This window comes from Aegilops tauschii, chromosome 3 (genome assembly GCF_002575655.3).
Source record: "Aegilops tauschii subsp. strangulata cultivar AL8/78 chromosome 3, Aet v6.0, whole genome shotgun sequence".
Lineage (NCBI taxonomy): Eukaryota > Viridiplantae > Streptophyta > Magnoliopsida > Poales > Poaceae > Aegilops > Aegilops tauschii.
In genome coordinates, this window is record NC_053037.3 from 521,686,976 (window position 1) to 521,700,335 (window position 13,360).

The 13,360-nt window shown below is 44.1% G+C and overlaps 1 protein-coding gene across 1 annotated transcript; it reads right to left on the bottom strand.

Annotated features, from left to right (window-relative positions):
- Positions 1 to 599: 599 nt before the first annotated feature.
- On the bottom strand, positions 600 to 7,462 carry LOC109780770 (uncharacterized). The gene is made up of 6 exons (XM_020339351.4): positions 7,249 to 7,462; positions 7,014 to 7,150; positions 5,356 to 5,735; positions 5,004 to 5,100; positions 4,608 to 4,895; positions 600 to 1,776 (listed from the first exon to the last, which is right to left on the bottom strand). Exons 1-6 carry the CDS (start codon positions 7,376 to 7,378, stop codon positions 817 to 819), a joined length of 1,992 nt encoding a protein of 663 aa, XP_020194940.1. The 5' UTR covers positions 7,379 to 7,462; the 3' UTR covers positions 600 to 816.
- Positions 7,463 to 13,360: the final 5,898 nt, after the last annotated feature.

Consider the following 13,360-nt stretch of genomic DNA (forward strand, 5'->3'; position numbering starts at 1 on the left):
GAAAAATATGTCGTTGCGCATTCACATATGGTATATTTTTGTAGTAGCTGTTGATTTGTCTTTTTTTAACTGAAGATACTCAAAACAGAGCAAGCACGGAAGCAGAAGAAAACTAATGATAAAGGAAAAACTGCTACATGGAGGCATCGGATTTGTTACATAAAGTAATTCTTTGTGAGCAAGATAGGAAAAGAAATGACCGTGCATTGGCACTACATCTGGTATTTTATAAGATGATCATTTACATGGTACCAAAATATGCGAGTTTGAATAGAGTACATATGCGTCAGGTAGAAGTCTGTCGGTTGAGCAGAAACAAAGGAAACTAAATAAGGTCAAACCATCGAAGTCCTCCAAGTCTAATGATCAGCGATCATGATCCATTGCCTAAACCTAGTGTCCGATTCATATTCTATAGGTACCTGACGATAGAACAGTGGGTGTCAGTACTAATTCCTATAGGCATTTTGAAGCAAGAATATTCAGAGCGGACTAAGATAGAGGCCGGTTGCAGGGGAGGCCAGATCGGAGAGAGCATTGCGCCTCTGCCACTAGATCAATGCCGAGCGGAGGGAGCGCCCATAAAATTGCAAAGAAAGTTATTATAGTATGGAAAGAATGGAATTTCAACCAGATAAGTCAGACAGCCTTAACAAAATTTGCAACAAGTCTAGAATCTCAAGTCACCATAAACATGGTTCTAAAAGCACAGCGCAGGGCAATCCAATGCAGATAACACAAAAAAATCAAGTCAAGATACTAAAATGGACAGTGTCCTTTGTATACTGTTAATTTGTGACATAACAACTTTGTCGCCTAAGACCTCGACTTTTTCTTCCGGGACTTGTTGGAACCCTTTGGTGGTTCTGGAGCCTTGGCCGAGGTGGTGGGTTTCGAAGAGGTGGCGCTGGCATTGGCAGCAGATGCATCATGCTTCTCTCTACTCACAGAGCCTTGAGCACCTCTGACCTGAGCCCTCTTATCCTTCCTCTTCGGACGGTAGGTCGACCTCTCCCTCTTGGGCAGCCATCTCTCGGGATCTGGGGGTGGCCCTGGGTTCGCTGGATCATATCCCTTCGGATATTTAGGCTTCCTCTTCCTCTTCTTAGCCTTTTGCTTCTTCACTTCCTCGGGAGCATCAACCTTCATGGCTTGCTCTACATGCCTTGCACCAGATGTCTTCTCCAGGCTCTTTACGTCAATTCCCTGAAGACCCGGCAACGGTTTCAGCTGCTTCTCATATTGCTCAGCTTTCGCAAGGTCAGTGCATGCGGACGTTGCTACCAGCCCAGCCAACGCTTCGGTGCTTCCATAGCTCTTCACAAGTTCCTCGTACAGCTGACAGGCCTCTTCATCACGCCCATGGTTGAGCTTAAATGTAGCAGCCTCCCGCATGAACATATCCAACTTGTTATCTTCAGTCATGGCGTTTTTCCACCACTTGATAGCAGAATCAAGCACAGAAGCAGCGCCATTAGAGTCATTTAGACGCTCTTTTAGAGCTACCAGTGTAGCAACCGTAGCAGGCATGTGCTGGATGTCAGATATCTTTGATAGCGAATCAGCAGCAATCTGAAAATGGTTGGCATTGGCAGCAATCTGGGCAAGTGCAAGGAGGACTCCTTTAGAATTATCAGGATGCTTCTCAGCATACCGACTTAGAACTTCTTCAGCTTTCGGGACCTTCTTTTCTCTCACATGAACTGCAGCTTGAAGTAAAACAGGAAACACACTGTCTCGAAACATACCAAGCAGCCCACTGACCAACTCTTGTGCCTGAAATATACAACACACTCACTATATGTCAGTATGTACAACGAAACAAAAATAAATACGTAATAGGTCACTAGGCTAGGCTCAGAAATATAATGAAATTAGCCACAATATGTCAAATGGATGTATGTGTCCAAATACGCATGAATGAAAGGAGCCTGCCATAAGATGAGAATTTTCATATTAAATGGTTTCATTATGTTACCATTAAATGGTTTCATTATGTTACTTGATAACCTCTGCAAGCCAATCACACGAATAGATGCAAACATGTGCAGTTACTAAGCAGAATGAAACATTGTAAGAATAGGACGAGGATTTGTGGCTGAGGTGTTGTCCCCCCTGATATCATCAGCATTCGTTACTATAGGCAGATCACATTAATTGTTATAAATCATCTTTATGCTCACATACCGGGTAAATACAATCGTTAGATACGTGCTGAGATGGGGCCATTATTAAATGTTAGCTGTACTTTTAGTACAGTCTAGGACAGAACATTTATTTCGCGTCGCTTGATTTCAGTTGAGACCACTCCTCGTATCAACCGGACAGATCCAGGCAAGAAATCTAGAAAGAAGTGAAGTTGCTGTGGAGTCGGGCTAATGGGAGACACTGCTACGTATTAGAATAGGCAGTTGTTTTCGAACTAATCTCTACTGGTATCCTATCTCAATTTTTTCAGTTTAGATTTGTACAGAATTAGTAATAGTCTCCCCATGATTTGAACAAAGCAGTAGTCTTCAAGATTGCTATTTCTTCAGATCAATTGTTCCTTTGGACAAATCTACTGGTTTTGGGTCTTTGGAGGACTCCTCTGCGTCCTGTGCATGAGGAAGAAGATGTGCTGCATGAAGATGGTGATGCGATATCCTCTAACAACAGCACCAGATTAGATTTAGAGAAACCATGATATCAATTCGGACGCTGATGGCACTAGGAGGGCCAATCTCATGGATGTAGAAAGAGAGAAAAACGGTTGGGTTCGAAGGTAATATTACTTGTTCCAATTATTAATATTCATTTGTCGTTGCTGTATTTCTAGTGGCATATTAACAAGATTGTTGTAACTAGTAAAAGGTAGGAATTACGTAAAGCTATCAGGTTGTTTAATGTGTAAGACTTTAACAGGCAAAGGCATGGAGCAAAGCTGGATGAAAGGGCAGCCAGTGCGAACGGATCACTGCCTTAGAGAGTGCTTTTCGTGGATTTGCTGAAAGGAAAACTAAAGCTGTTGTTGCTCCTGCAATTGGACTTACATTTGATTCAATTTTGGAACCTTATGATTTCTACAATCTGCACTCCTGGGAGTGTGGTTTTGGTATCAGGTATGGTAAGAGCAGGAACAATGTTAAGGGTGTGAAATCAATGAAAGAATTCCTATGCAACTGCGATGTGAGTACATTTTTGTTTCACATTTCTCCTCATTTCAATTTATATTTTTCTAATGACGGAGTTGTATATATTGTTTCAGTATTTTGAGAAAGTTTCCGTTTTCGTGTTATCAGGGTAAGCCAATTAAACAAAACACATCATCTATTCGTACAGAGTGCCCTTCAATGATTAGACTACTAAGAACGGATGATAACAGTTGGTTCATATGTTAAGAGGAAGGAGATGGAGTGGCTTGAAATGAGGAGGAGCAGCACGGTGTAGTTAAATACAAGGGTGTGGGGCTTGCAGGTGGCAGATGGTGCAGAGAGTGTGTCTCTGGGATTCGGGCACGTTGTGCTCAACATTCATTTATGGGAGTGAACTGGAAAAGAAAACAACATAACTCATTTTTAGGAAGCAGTTATGATTTGAGACGAGAATGTTAATTCATAGAAAACTTGGGAGCATAATTCAGTTAGAAAAGCAAGTTGGATGCAAGTTGTAGTTAAAACAAAAGTTGGTTGCAAGATTGCAGAGAACAAAACATAATGGAGAAAAGAAATGTAGGTAAGATGTGAAATAAGCTGAAGATGACCAGGTGGCGACGATTATAACATTTAGCAGGATTAATGTATGTCGAAAATCCCAGGCATGTGACAGTAAATCCATTGATGTATTAGCAGACAGGAAGGATGACAGGAGTATTAATTTGCAGCTAACATGGGAGCATGGATAACTGTCCAGAGAAGTTGGGCACACAGATTTGAATGAAAATTCACTTTTTCTAACAAGAACATAACATGTGAGCTGGCAGATAAGATAACAATCCAGTGCAAAAATATAGAAAAATCAAATATCACAATCAAAAAGCACATATATATTAGGGGGGGACAGGATTACAGCACAGACCAGTACTTTGGTGCTACCTGGAACGCTAACCTCACATCAGATTAACCGTTAACTATGTATTAAGCAGAGAAGATCTGGGTGGGAGCACAGAACAGCATCTATCCCACTGGTGGGACCGACGCTGCAAAAAGGACATGCATATACACGGAGATATGTTTGCTACAATTAAGTGATACGGAGAACTATACACAACACGCGTACTATACATTTCGAATCTAAATGCAGGTGCATGGTGGAGATGTAGAGGGGTGCAGCACCTAGGATCCCCTGTGCAATTCCCTCCTTACTAAAAGGTTAAGTGAGGCCAATGATGTTGATTTAACCAATCAAGCAGACCTTTCCACTAGTTTTCAGTGAAAAAATTATTTCTCACTGGTTCCCCAACTACAATCAATGTGACTCATGCCACTATAGCTAAAATTCAACATGAGCTCACTGAAAGAAAATATAAATGTCTCACAAGTACAGCAAATAAAAGTTAGAATAGATGAAAACAAACATTAAATTTAATACAGAAATAGGTAAACAGGAAATGGATCAAATATGCAAACCTGATCAATTTTATTTGCATGGAGGAGCAAAAGAACACGAGCAGAGTATAGGGCTTCTTTTTGCCTTGAAGATAACTTGAATTCAAGGCTCTCGATCAGTTGCAGCTGGTTCGGCGCCGTCGACTTCTCGACAAGCCGGTCAAGTTTCCTCAGGCCGTCAGCAACATCCTTTGTACCTTTTATTGAAATAAGGTTGGTTGTTGCCACGGCAAGTGATGAGGGGTCTCCTGATTTCTTGTTTATCATATTGGCATAGGTTTCCATGGCTTCTTGAGTCTGTCCTTGTAGCTGAAAATACAAACAGGGAAGTTAAGTACTTGTAGCTCAAAATAAGATAAGACGTTAATACGATTCAATAAAGTTCGGAATAGAGAGAACTGAACCAGATTTAGGTACCTGCTGTACATAAGCAAGTTGAACAGACACAGGAGCTAATTCATACTCAATCTCATCTTCTGCGTAATCTTCCACCATAAGCTCCTCTTTCCCGATTCTGCAAATAAAATAAGAAATTAAAGTATAGCTAACTGTAGGAGCTTAATAGACTGGCCAATGGCGTTGCATAACTTTCTTAGTTGAGTGGTCTATCCATAAATAGAAACCTAAGATTATGGGAAAGAGTGAAACAACTTGGAACTATGACCTAATAATAAAATATTTCATGATTGCCAAGCCTCTAATATTACCGGAGAATTGGTGTTCACTGGATTATCATTTCAGTGAGCGAATAGTTCACCAGAAAATTTACCTTTTCGCCAAGTCCAGCTGCTCTTTAGCTTCTGAATACTTCTTATTTTCTATCAAGGTGCAAGCTGAATTATATGCAAGCTCGAAGCTCCTTGTATCTCTGAGTGCTCTAGTGGTAAGATCAACCTTTTGCGCCTTCATGGCTACCTGTACTTCAGAAGCCCTTCCACCAGCAACTAGAGCAGCGATGATATTTATCTTTAGATCTATTGAGTCAACCTTGAACTTCTGGAGCTTCTCATAGCTACTCATGCAATCATTCATTCTTCCTAATCGGTAATAGATCTGGGATTCCAGCTGGAGAACAGCAGCTGTTTCTTCTTGACCATTCAATATATCCAGAGCTTCTTGCAATTTGTTTTGCCTGTAGTAGCAGTATGCCTGAACATAGATATAGAAGTAGTACTAAGCACATTTGCACATATTATTATTTTATAGCCAGTGAATATAATGTCCTCAGTCTTCGAAATGTATAGAACAATTCAAATAAGAAAAAAACAATAGGAAAGTAAGGATCCCAATGTCAAAGATCAGCAGTTCATTGAGAGTCGAATACAATCTTAGTTCATCGACAACTCTACTTCTATCTACTCTACAAAATAGGTGAATAAAACACTTTATCAAACTAGCCATCAACTAGGCTGCATTCATTGGTGAATAAAACATCGTCACCTAATGCTTCACACAAAGTATGGAAAGTAAGGATCCCAATGACAAAGATCAGCACTAAATTGAGAATCGAATACAATCTTAGTTCATCGACAATTCTACTTCTATCTACTCTAAAAATTTGGTGAATAATAAAACACTTTGCCAAACTAGCTATCAACTAGGCTGCATTCATTGGTGAATAAAACATCGTCACCTAATTCTTCACACAAAGTATGGTAGATCATAAAGCCATACAAGAAATCAAAAGAGGTGACCATGTCAAGATTTGAAAAGTGGATGGCAATTATTATCAATTAAGGTGCCAAAGACCGTGTTTAGCATAACAGTCTGACCTGAGAAATAGTTACAGCTGCTCAGTGTCAGAACAGACAAAGAAAAGAGAATTGTATAAAGGCTCATGCAATGATGGACATTTTGTACTCATTGGAACCTCAAATTCTAAACTGAAGTTAAGAGAAGCATAATGGAAAAAATGCTTCAGCACACATATTTAGCTTGCAGTGCCATAGGTTCTTGCCATACCCCAATCAACCTTTCACAAAACTTTCCCTTCCCTCCCCTGGAATAGTATGCATTGCAAGTGAACAAGTGCACGTGGATTTGGTCAGTAGTATGAAACAATTTTCTCTAAGAAAAAGTAGTACGAAACAAGCCCACAATCATGCCGCAATACAAATCTCGATGGCACACTTTTGCTATGCAATGTTGTTCTCCAAGAAAATACTTCATATGCAGAGTTGACAGCATAAGGCTGAACTAAATTTGACACTGGAAGCTTCAAAGGTGAATTGCTTCACAAACTTTCCGTTTACTCACCCAGATCGCCAGATTTTACCTTCGGGCATAAGCACAAACGGATCTGGCTACTACTAGTACTAGATCCTAAAACCGCAGCCTACTACCGATCCACGCAGTCACGAAACCAAGTCCCCACACAAACAGATCCAGCGCAACTACCACGGGAGAGAGAGGATCAGCTCGCGTCACCTTGTAGTAGCTGAGATCGATGGGGAGGCGCTCGGCGGCGCGGATGGCCGCGAGCGCCTTGTCCGTCGCGTCGGACTTGATGTGCGCCACAACCTTGCATCGCACCGCGTCCTCGTCGCCCGGAGACGCCGCGAGAACTGCAGAATTGCAGGCGTGTATGTATCAGTGCTGAGTAGGGCAGAACACCGGGGGCGCGTAGGGCAGAGAGGGGGAGGGGGGAGGTTTGGTGCCTGACCTTGGTCGGCGACCTTGACCGCCTGGGGGAACTCGCCGGCCTCGATGTGGCGGTGGAGCGCCGTGAAGAGGTCCTCCACGGAGACCGGCTCGGCGGCGGCGGCGGCCGCGGCCTTAGATTTGGGCGGCATCGGGAGGTCGGGGGGAGATGGCTCACGAGGAGGGCGGAGGCTGCGAGGAAAACCCCCAGGGCGACAAGTTGTTTATTTTTCACAAATCCGTCCCCCTTTCTGTTCTTATTTAGTAAACCGCTCCTTTTCCTTCTCATTGGGATTCTTTTTCGCAGAAAATCGTACGGTGTCCTGGTCTGATCAAATTCAGATTTATTTCCTGTTTCAGGTTTTGAATCCAGACATATATACGTAGTATAATGCATTCGGAAGTCTGAACAATGATGGCCCCGCTACATTGTTCTGAGAGTGTGTCAATCTTCGTCCCTTTCCAAATAATAAAATATTAACAGAGAAAGTCGCACAAAACACCAAATTTTATTCAACTCGGTAGGCATCTTACAACAAAAAGTACATAGCCCTGAAAAATAAAATTAGAAAGAAGATAAACTATAGGGTAAGACAAGTTTTGGTGAGCTACTTAGGCAAAACAACTACGAAAAGTGTAACGCCCACACATGTGGGCGTTAGCCAACTCACCCACACGCCTCCATCATCGTCCAGTAACTTCTGCACGAATCTTGACACGAATTAGCTGATTTTGTATGCCACGTAGGACAACTCGCGTGTATGGTGTGTGAGAGAGGTCGCCCACACATCCGTTTTACCACACGGAGGGGCCGGTGTGTGGGCGTTTAGCAGTTCGCCCACACACCAGTTTTCAGTCACGCACGAGGGCTGGTGTGTGGGCGTTTGCCATCTCGCTCACACGCCCGCCTCCTCTCCCACACCCAAGCTGCCAGTTGCCATGCGTTTTGCAGTGTACATGGCAACTGCCCTAGTGTGATTGCAAGCAGATGGCAACTCTCTCTTTTTTTTACCGAACATGTCAGTTGCCATATGTTTTGCATGGTACATGACAAACTGCCCTAGCGTGCACGTAAGCAGATGGCAACTCTTTCTTTTTAAATGGCAACTGCCCTAGCGTGCTTGTGAGCACATGGCAACTCTCTCTTTTACCCGAACATGTTTTTTTCCATGCCTTTTTTTGTAGCGCTACATGGCAACTGCCTAGTGTTAGTAGGTGGCAAGTCCTAAAGTTTTGAAATCATGGCAACTGCAGTAGACCAGACCACACATGGCAACAGCTGTAGTTGTCCAAAAAAGGCAATCTGAAACTGTGACCTGAGATGGCAACTGCAGTTGAGCAGACATGGCAACTGTAGTTGTCCGACATGGCAACTGTAGTTGTCCGACATGGCAACTGCACTTAAACGACATGGACAAGGGTCCGGCCCATGGCAACTGCGGGGCGCGCGGTAAAGTGTCACGTGGGGCGTGCGGGACCACGAGGTACGAGGCCTGACGTACCGGGCGTGTGGGCGTTATCTATTTCGCCCACACGCACGTGTGTAAGAGGGACCGGGAGGGAAAAAAAAGGCGTGTGGGCGCTAGTTGTTTTGCCCACACACAGACGTGTGGGTTGGTCCTCTTAGGCAGCACACAGAACGTGTGGGCAGATTCCTTAACGCCCACACGTGTGGCAGTTATCGGCGTCCAACAACTAATATCAGGTTATGAAGCACTCCTTAGAACCTGGTGAGCAACGTTATGAGATATGTCATTAATCTCTCGATATGTGATACACCTGTGCTTGGAGATCTTGAGTAAAGGAGAAGAAATCAGCAAGAGTATTCATGATGGTCCAAGGAGTAGAAGCAGCCGAAATGCTTGTATCTGTCGCGCTTTAGCTAAGTAGAGGCAATCTGCGGGAAATGTAGGCTGAGAAATCTGAAGCCGATGGGCGACCTGGGCTGCAATAAGAAGAGCAAGAGCTTCTTCTTGTAGAGGCGAGTTAGTGATCGGAGCATAGACTTGAATCTGCACGTTTACTTTTGTTTGACTCAGAATTTTTTTAAGAAAAACTCCAATATCTGTAGGCAGATGTTTCATGGAGTAGACATGTAATTTTTTATACTTTTAAAAGTCGCATCGGAGCAAAAATAGTCATGAGGGTACGGCTTTGTGTAGGCATTTCATTGTTTACCACCTGTTTATAAGCACGATTAACAACCAGCTCTAGATCAAAAGTATGTAGTAAAGCGCTATTTAGTCAGTCAAAGCATTTTTTGCCATGTGACTAGGGAGAGAGTTGCAACTAGCAAAGAGACAATCAATCCTAGATTTCCAAATGCGCCACATAAATTTTAAAATGTTGTGTATCGAAGCATGTGGGTGCTTCATATTAAGCATGCTAAGAATAACACTTTGCACGGTGGAATGGTTTTGAACCAAAAGATTGGATTTAATGTACCAAAGATGACCAAACCAAGCTACTCTAGCAAAATCACAAAGAAAGAAAAGATGCATTTTATTTTTCATCTTTACCACATTTACAACACAATTTAGACATGTGAACAGAAAAACGGCCATCTCTCAAACCTGTGGGAAAGTGCTTCTTGAAGAAGCCTCCAAGCAAAAGTTTAGACTTGAGGTGCCATCATCTTCTGCTTCCAGACCTGTTTAAGAAGTTCGTTAACCTGCAAAGAAATCTGTGTAGGATTATTCCTCGGATGGTTGTGAATATCCTGCAAGCATAATTTGTAAGTGGACTTGGAAGTGCATTCCCTTTTCGAGTAAGATCCCAGAAAAGAATATTACGGCAACCATCTTGAATAATAGTGGATTGCATAATGGTAGAGGCCAATGGTTCTTGAAACAAGAGTGTGATAAGATTGTTGTTTGAGGAAAAATGTCCTGGGAGCCAAAGATACTTGACCTGAGTAGGATAAATGAAGTCAGGGGACTGAATGATGAGATGGCTACGAAAAGTTGCCCAGGATGAACACTAAGGATTACTCCAAAGAGATATATTCCCTTAAGTAATTTGGTAGAAGGAATGAGCTATTAATTTATACTCCCTTTGTGCGGAAATACTTGTCGGAAAAATGAATGTATCTAGACGTATTTTAGTTATAGATACATCCATTTTTATCCATTTGTCTGACAAGTTTTTTTGGACGGAGGGAGTACATCGTTTTGAGAACGAAAGACCAGACGACAATTTTTTGCGTAGTGGAAATGGTTGTCCAAATGAATGAATTCAACAATTTTTTTGGATTTGAGGACAAGATACTAATGGGAACTGAGAGAGCTAGAAGGTCTTCAAGCAGCAACAAGAATGAGACCTTCATCAATGGCTTGGAGATTCCTAATACCCATCCCCTTCTTGCTTAGAGGTGCAAATATCCTTCATGCTCTAAAACAAAATACTTCTGGTCGAATTGCTTTCCCTGATTCATGTCCACCGAAAGTTCTTAATAATAGTAGTGAGCTTGGCAAGAACTTTTTTAGTGAACAAAATGTTTAACATATAGTAGACGGGGCTGGAGGAAAAAACAAACAAATTTATGAGTTCCATACTAGCTACATGTGAAAGCATATTGCCATTTAAGTAGAAATCTTTGCCAAAAAAATCAAGAACAAAGTTATATGCACGAACTCTGTTTTTAGCAGGGAGAAGGATAGGGTGCCCCAAATGAGTAAAGTTTTTATTAATATCAGGAACTATGAAAATGCTCTTAATGTCAACAATAACAACTCGATTAACACGGGTACTAAAACTAATTACAAATTTGGACCAGTTTGGAATTTGACTTGAAATGGCATAAAAATGTTGAATAATTTGGGCCATAATGTTAGCCTCCTGAGTAGTGGCTTACCCACAAACTAGAAGATCATCTGCAAAGAGGAGAGAGTGGACAAGGGCAATTTGGTCCAAGCAAAATTTCCCTGAAGATGGTTAGCAACCATGGCATCATTGAGAGCAAGAGACCGGACCAGTGAAAGGAGACCCTCCACGGTTATGGGTGATGCACAAGCCTACTCCGGCTCGCATGTGTTGGAGATATGCCCTAGAGGCAATCATGTATGATGATATTTCCTATGTGTTTATGAATAAAGATAGTCCTTGGACATTATCAATGATGTGTATCAGCAAGTACGCGACTTGTTTGTGGGACTATGCATTGTATGATGACTGTCCTAAAAGGTCCCTAGTCGAAAGGGCTGTGTGGACGCGCAGCCGACTAGACTAGCATATGACACGGTCGATGGCTTGGTCTCACTAGCCATGGAGCATTGGATGCTAAACGGATAATATGGACTTGGAAAGGTCTGGTCGGATTCGACGTAGTTGGATCCGAGTCAAGATAAGGTCCGAGTCGGACAGACCCAACTATGAGACGCAACGATATGTCATCTGTGAGTCTCTAGTACAACATACATTCTATGTCCTAAGACCTGAGCTAGCACATGTACTCTGGATGGAGACAGACTTGCTTTGGGCCAACCAAATGCTACTTCGTGACTGGGTAGTTACAAAGGTAGGTTTCGGGATTGTCCAGACCCATGCTGCGAGACATGGTCGAGCAAGATGGGATTTTCCCCTCCGATCAGTAGAGATATACTCTGGGCCCCTCGTGTGATCTGACCAACATAAGCATGGCCAGGCGACAAGGATTATGAGATAATCCAATTTGTGGTCGGCATCACTGGAACGAGAAAGAGGTTGGGCTAGCACAAGGATGACAGTCTCGCCTTGAGCCCGACAACATATATCATGTGGCAAAGGGAACAGAAGTGTGACATGTTGTACAGGTTCGCCTAACCAGCTTCATAGTCTGCTTGGTGTTCGGCATGCCTTGCTAGAGGCCGCTACCAACCGTGCAGTTCGGAGGTGATACGAACTGCGACCAAGCCGACTTGAACCTAAGGGGTCGCGCGCTTAAGGGAAGGAACCTACGAGGTCGGATCCGAGGACACTGGTCGGATGTGATCCGAGCTGTATTCGGATTGTGGCCGAGTAGACTTGTGGGCTTTAGGATCTGTGTGAGGCCCAAGAGTTGAGCCCGCGACAGATGCCTACATATAGTGGAGGTGCGGCACACTTATTGAGTTGGTCGCTTCGGCGCTGTCACTAGGGTTTGCATGTGTTGCGAATAGACACCTCCACTCGCCGCCGACTGTGTGATCGGACCTAGCAGTCCGCCGCACGGTGTTCCTCCTGCACGTGCGGATATCGTTAGAGGCGGTGCACCTGCGCCGCTCCGGCGAACTTGTACGTGGGATCAGACGACCGGCTGTTTGAGGGAGATCGGACGAGGAGGATACGATCCACGCGGACGCGCTGCCCCAACTCTTCTTCCGCTGCACGGCACTACGCGTCTAGTGGTTGTTAGGGAACGCAGTATTTCAAAAAAAATACCTACGATCACGCAAGATCTATCTAGGAGATGCATAACAATGAGCGGGGAGAGTGTGTCCACGTACCCTCGTAGACCGAAAGCGGAAGCGTTAAGTAACGCGGTTGATGTAGTCGAACGTCTTCGCGATCCAACCGATCAAGTACCGAACGCACGACACCTCCGCGATCTGCACACGTTCAGCTCGGTGACGTCCCTCGTACTCTTGATCCAGCTGAGGCCGAGGGAGAGTTCCGTCAACATGACGGCGTGGTGACGGTGTTGATGAAGTTACCGACGCAGGGCTTCGCCTAAGCACTACAACGATATGACCGAGGTGGAATTATGTGGAGGGGGGCACCGCACATGGCTAAGACAACTGTCAACTTGTGTGTCTATGGGGTGCCCCCCTCCCCCGTATATAAAGGAGGGGAGGAGGAGGAGAGGGCCGACCCTCATAGGGCGCGCCCAAGGGGGGGAGTCCTACTCCCACTAGGAGTAGGTTTACCCCCTTCCTAGTAGGAGTAGGAGAAGAAGGAAGAGGGAGAGAGGGAGAAGGAAAGGGGGGCCGGCCCCCACCCCAATTCGGATTGGGCTTGGGGGGGCGCCCTCCACCTGGCCGCCTCCTCCTCTCTTCCACTAAGGCCCAATAAGGCCCATTGACTCCCCGGGGGGTTCCTGTAACCTCCCGGTACTCCGGAAAATGCCCGAACTCATCCGGAACCATTCCGGTGTCCAAACATAGCCTTCCAATATATCG

Coding starts and splice junctions, on each gene's coding strand:
- LOC109780770 (XM_020339351.4), bottom strand. CDS start 7,378: ATGCCGCCCAAATCTAAGGCCGCGGCCGCCGCCGCCGCCGAGCCGGTC. Junction 5,736..7,013: donor TCGATCTCAGCTACTACAAG/GTGACGCGAGCT, acceptor ATCTATGTTCAG/GCATACTGCTACTACAGGCA. Junction 4,896..5,003: donor AACTTGCTTATGTACAGCAG/GTACCTAAATCT, acceptor TTGTATTTTCAG/CTACAAGGACAGACTCAAGA.